The sequence below is a fragment of the Helianthus annuus genome, chromosome 15 (genome assembly GCF_002127325.2).
Source record: "Helianthus annuus cultivar XRQ/B chromosome 15, HanXRQr2.0-SUNRISE, whole genome shotgun sequence".
Taxonomy (NCBI): Eukaryota; Viridiplantae; Streptophyta; class Magnoliopsida; order Asterales; family Asteraceae; genus Helianthus; species Helianthus annuus.
The window spans coordinates 2,997,589-3,003,588 of record NC_035447.2 but is presented as its reverse complement, the minus strand read 5'-3'; the positions used below and the strand labels follow the sequence as shown (position 1 = coordinate 3,003,588).

The 6,000-nt window shown below is 33.8% G+C and overlaps 1 protein-coding gene across 1 annotated transcript; it reads right to left on the bottom strand.

Annotated features, from left to right (window-relative positions):
• Nucleotides 1-853: 853 nt before the first annotated feature.
• LOC110913123 (transcription factor UPBEAT1) lies at nt 854-1,548 on the bottom strand. Its single transcript, XM_022157975.2, has one exon. It carries the CDS (start codon nt 1,420-1,422, stop codon nt 976-978), a length of 447 nt encoding a protein of 148 aa, XP_022013667.1. The 5' UTR covers nt 1,423-1,548; the 3' UTR covers nt 854-975.
• Between the last annotated feature and the right edge of the window lie 4,452 nt (nt 1,549-6,000).

Here is a 6,000-nt window from a genome sequence, read left to right as displayed (position 1 = left end):
ACCTAATAGGTTTGTCCTCTTATTTTTTACATAGCTTAAATCGTTTCAACACGTCGTCCACTTTTACTTTATGAAAAAAAATCCTTTTCGACTGCACAAAAACCATGTCATTGTTCAAAAATTTCGGGCCCATTCGATTGCGTATAAAACAGGCCCATTGCCGCCACCATAATCAACATATAAATGGGACTGTTTTATTATTATTTTGGGTCTTGGGCTAATGGGCTAGCTTAATAGGCTATTAACAATTATGACTGGGCTTGTAAAAAGAATTAGATGTACACTGTTATGCTATCCTATTTTTTATGGTTAGGGGTATCCTCGTATTTTTTTAGGGTATTCTTTGTATAAAAACGAAAAAAATAACACTGCGAACAGGGGGTTGAGCCGTAGCCCGTGCTACGGCTAATTATATTGTGGTTCCGCCTCTGATGGCAACAGTGGGTGAATTACTTCATTTTTGCATTAAATAGTTTACTATGCCATATAATGAGAGTGTTGTGTGAATTTTAGCCTACAGGTTATGGTGACATTCATGGGTCACATGGGCGGATTGTTTAACGGGTTAAAACATGTAACTTTCTAATATTAGTTTTAATCTTTTCTAGAGGTGACAAAATGATAAGGTCTAGACTGGTTGGGTAACGGGTCAGAACATGTAACTTTTCAATGCGGTTCCAGAACAAATTTAACTGGATATATAACACTACCGAGCAAAAAGTTCGGGGGGTCGCCCCCCGCCCCCCCCCCCCCCCCCCCACCCCGGCCCCTCTTAAGCTGCGCCCCTGGCAGCAATCATGATCATCTGCCAATTGTTCATGCTTAAAGTGCAAGTAAACTTATAAAATAAATATAATGCAAATAAAGGTTTTTTTTTTTAATTACACTACAGAATATCATATGATCATATACTTTCATACATCATCTTCATTATACTTTGTAAATCATTAAAATTAAGTAAACAATCAAATTGACTCAAGACTTTGACAATGCATTTACCACAGCTTGCATAATTTTCACTCTCATTTCTAAATTTGATATGTACTCAGCAGTCTCTCTAAACAGCCCATCAAGACCAACCGACGAGCCCGCGTTTGGGATCAATTTCTTCAAGGTTCGAACCTTCTTTTCGATCATGGTACACCTTCTAGAACCTTCTTGACCCGCCCTTCGAGCCCGCTTTCTTTTTATCATCTTTAGAGCAGTATTATTCTTTCTTCTGAGCTTCATTATACCTGAGTTTGAATGTTGTTTTTGGCCTCCTTTTGCTTCCATCTTTTGTATCCAACTTCCTAACCATGTTCCCTTGGCTTTAGCTTCCATAACCTTGTTCCATAAAAGATTTCTTGATGAGTTTTTGATGCATTTTCTTTTAATTTCCAACAAATCACAATGTTTTTGATGCAAATCTTGGGCACCCATGATTTGTTTCAAGAAAAGTTTTTTATCCTTTAAAAAGTGGATAGACTTTGAGATTATGTTTGTGTAGATAATCAACTTATGAATTATGGATGGAATATAGTTGTGGCATTGAGGGGTTTTTATATGTGTTTTGTGAGATGGGTTGATTAGTAGCTATTTTGTGGATAAATAGATAATGTTATGTTATGCATGTGGAAGGTGATACGTGTACTTGCATCCACCTAAGGAGGGGAACTTTTTTATGGTTTCTTTTTATATATAATTGGTCTATATAGTATTAATTAATTAAGAACCTTTTTCCACAACTAATTTCATGAAACATCCGAAAACAATAATATAAAAAGAGTAATATTTTGCTTCCTGTGGTTTAGTCGTTTTAACGGTTTTGCTCCAATCCTTTAAAAATAGTCATTTTACTCCCTGATCTATGAAGTCATCACGATTTCACTCCCCGTCCCAAACGGCATCCATTTTTAATCGTTAAAACTTGTCACGTGCATAACACATGTTAAGTCTTTTCCCAACCCAGATCTTTTACAGTTACCTTTTAAAACCCTAAATATGTTATGCATGTGACAGGTTTTACCGTTTAAAAATGGATGCTGTTTGGAGCGGGGAGTGAAATCGTGATATTATTCATAGATCAGAGAGTAAAATGACTATTTTTAAATGATTGGGCCAACCGTTAAAACGACCAAACCACAGGGAGCAAAATGGAAGTTTACTCATATAAAAATGATAACAATACAATAGCAATCACCGGTATCCAGTATAATTCCATATATAGCCAAGCTATTGGTAGGGTTTAGGAATTATATGTACGCAAGTTAGTGTATAAAAAACTCGAAATTTCATATAATAACTATATATATACACATATAAAAGTTAGTGTACAAAAAACTCCAAATTTTGTAACATCTTGAAATATACATAATACATGTTAATAGTTTTTCTGTTGAACATCATTTAGGGTTTTTTTCTTGGTTGAACACACATTATGACAATTAACTTAATTTTTAGAGATTTTGTTTCTAAATAAGACCTAAAATAACCACAGGAAATGGTATAAAAACCTGTGGAGATATTAGTATTTGTTAGAGTAAAACACATATAACGCATAAGGAAAACACATATGGAAAGGAACACGACGCATGTTTAGTGATCAATCGTTGTGAACACATTTATTACGTATATAGCTAGAAGGAAATCTTGTATCCTGTATATTGTTGCTTTGAAAAATACATTATAAGAACCGTAGTTACTAATACTTATAAGTTATAAGTATAAATCCTAAGATTTAATATATTGTTGTGGTGCTCCTTATTAAAGGGCCAAATCTATTTGAGTTGCCACTAATGTTAAGACTTTAACCATAATGATATATAATATTGGTATAAATTAATTAACCCAATTATAATAATTTGATACAATTAACCCAACTATGGAACCAAATCTGTTTCTGGATATGATTTAGAGTTCTATCTATATATTGGGAGGCATGTTCTGAAGAGGAGAATAATGCACATGGAACCAAATGATTGTTTTGTTTATTATAAAAAAACACCAAAAACAAAAAAGAAACTTATGTTTCATTCTCATCAAAACACCCTGGATTATTCCTCTTCCTTCCCAAATTCAATGCACATTTAAAATCTGAAAATGGGGTATGTATATTAGATACATTGGTATGTTTAACATAACCTAATTTAAGTTGAGAATTAGCTATATCAATCACATGTACTAGAAGAGAAAATGGGACGATTCAAAAACCGTGTTATGTATTATATTTAAAGTATAAGTGTCTATACGGTTCTCTATTTAAAACGGATTTTGTAGTGAACATCCTATTTCTAAGACTTTTTCATCTCGAACCTGAATCTAGCTAGATTCATCGATTATATGCACGCGTGGACAGGGTTAGCTAACTAGATCCCATGTTCCCAAACACAATTAAGCTTTATAACATTTTGTTATATTTATATCTAATAAATAAGTAATTAGTTGTGTCACGTGCATAACTCTATAAGTTCAAGAATTGTTCTCCCTCTTCTCGTATTTCACTCATTTATATTTTATTTTTTAACTTAAAGAAAAAGTTAATAAAAAAATGTCAGATGTATCTTATTTTAAAATATCGTGTTATAGTTACTAAATTTCATTACTAACTATTTAATATTTATTTTGTTTAATCTATGTAATTTACAATATATAATATTTATTTTATTAAATCCATGTAATTCTATGTATAGGATCAAACAAAGCATGTCTAGCTAGAGGTTGAATGAATTGTAACATGTTCGGTTTATGTCTACTAACGTTGTTGTCTGGTTTATCTCATGTCACGACTAATATGCAATATATATTAATGGCATGCAGCATGCCACCTCTTATAAGCATGCATGCATCATATCTGCCTTGCAATCAAACTCTGATCACATTAGCACTATCAGTGGCGAAGCTTGAAGTTTTCGTCAGGGGGGTCGAAAACGTATATACCCAAAAATTTCTATAGAACCGGGGGTCGAAAACGTATATACCCAAAAATTTCTATACGAAAACTACATGTACAACACTACTGAGCGAAAAGTTCGGGGGGTCGGGCGCCCCTCCCGGCCCCTTAAATGCTACGCCCCTGAGCACTATAATCAATTATGCATGTTTTTTTACCGCTAAACTTGCACATTATGAGGGTTAAACCCCTGATATCCATCCTACTATCCTAAACTCTATCTAACTCATCAATATCACTGGGCTATTCGCAAGTGGATATAATATAGCTTTTTTTGGATGAATTGTTAAGTTGGTGACCCAATGAATTGTAGTTAGCTAGGGTTTTGGTTACCCTTGAACAAACACGAGAAAGAACTAGAGATCTTCTCGCCCCAAGTTAATCATGACATGAATCATGATCGACTAATTACGCAAATCCTTGCGTTCTTGTGATTGTTTACTTGTTTATTTGTGTGTGGTTTAAAATGTGTTATATCATCTATGAGTTGTATTATATATCTTATATATGATCATATGATCATGTGTGATGTATCATAGAGTTGAGGTGGATTAATTAGGAAGCAAGTAATATATAACTTGAAGCACACTCAATGGTTTCTATTGGACCATATTCAATGACGAAGCAAACTACACATAGTGGTCGAGCTCTTTCAAGAACATGGGTGCATGTAGGCTTGAGCTGTCAAAGTGCTTTCTATCTTATTTATGTGATTAGGGTTTCTCTTTGACCCAAACAACATTAATGAATTTTCAAACAAAAAGAAAAAAATATATATTCTTAACAATAATTAGATTGTATCTATAATATTCTTAATTAAAAAAGTTACAAACACGTACATCAATGCTTATTACTAGTATTTACTACTCTAAAGTCTAAACAATATTACTGTAAAAATGGTAGAAAGGGAAATTTACAGAAAGATTGTAATTGTCTATAACAATATTGTTTACTAGCCAAAAAAAAGTCCTAATTATAAGGCAAATCTAGAAGAAAAAATTACACTGGACTCAAATACTCGATACATAAAACAGTGGTGAATTTAGAAGAAAAGTTTAGGGGTATTCTAAAAGAAAACTTTTGCACTGATTTTGCATTTTGCCGACAATGTCGAGGGGTAGCCCGGGCTACCCCTAATTACATGCTAGTTTCGCCCCTGACATAAAGACTCCGGTATGTCAAGCATTTATCAATTACGCTCATTTCCTTTCGTTTATAAAGTTCACAAACGAACACGAACAAAATCATTTCCTTAATAAACGAACATATAAACACGAAATTCCATTCGAGTTTACTTTCGTGAACCGTCCGTTTGCTTGATATAAAAGCTTAACAAACGAACACAAACAAGTAATGAAATAGCAATAACCAGAACAAGATGTAGTGGGTAAACGATGTATAATATGTAAATGTAAACTACTATGAGCCAAAGGTGATGAAAACAATCATCAAGTATAATTAGAGAAGCTACAGGTATACAGTTATTTTTCGCAGACTTATTAGAAACTTGGAGAGACAAAGTGAGTAAAGTTGGTGGGTCTAGGCAGCATGTGGTGGAGGATGTGACCTGATATTAGAGGTGTACAAATTGGTTTTTTTTGAAAACCGGTTACGGTTATTAACTGAACCGGTTTTTTTCGTTCAAAACAATAACCGGTTTTTTTAATAATCGGTTTCGGTTACTAACCGGTTTTTTCAAGTCCAAAACACTAACCGGTGTAACCGGTTGGGACCGGTTTTTAACCGGTTTTTTCAAAAAAACCGGTTTTTACCGGTTTTAACCAGTTTTCTTAAAACCGGTTTCGGTTAGTAACCGGTTTTTGGGATCAATAATAGTAACCGGTCACCAACCGGCGGTTCGGTTATAAAACCGGACCGGTTAAAAAAAAACCGGTTTCGGTTTTTTTCCGGTTTCGGTTCTAAAACCGGTTTTTTTGTACACCTCTACCTTATATAGTACTATGTATTACATGGATGGAATAATGAAAATTGTTTGCTTACAAAAGATAACATGAGAAGTAAATGTACCTGATAATCATCTCACAAGCTTGCAATCTTTTGCTCATAAT

Excerpts from the sequence above, each read along its gene's own strand:
- LOC110913123 (XM_022157975.2), bottom strand. The coding sequence starts at position 1,422 with ATGGGTGCCCAAGATTTGCATCAAAAACATTGTGATTTGTTGGAAATT.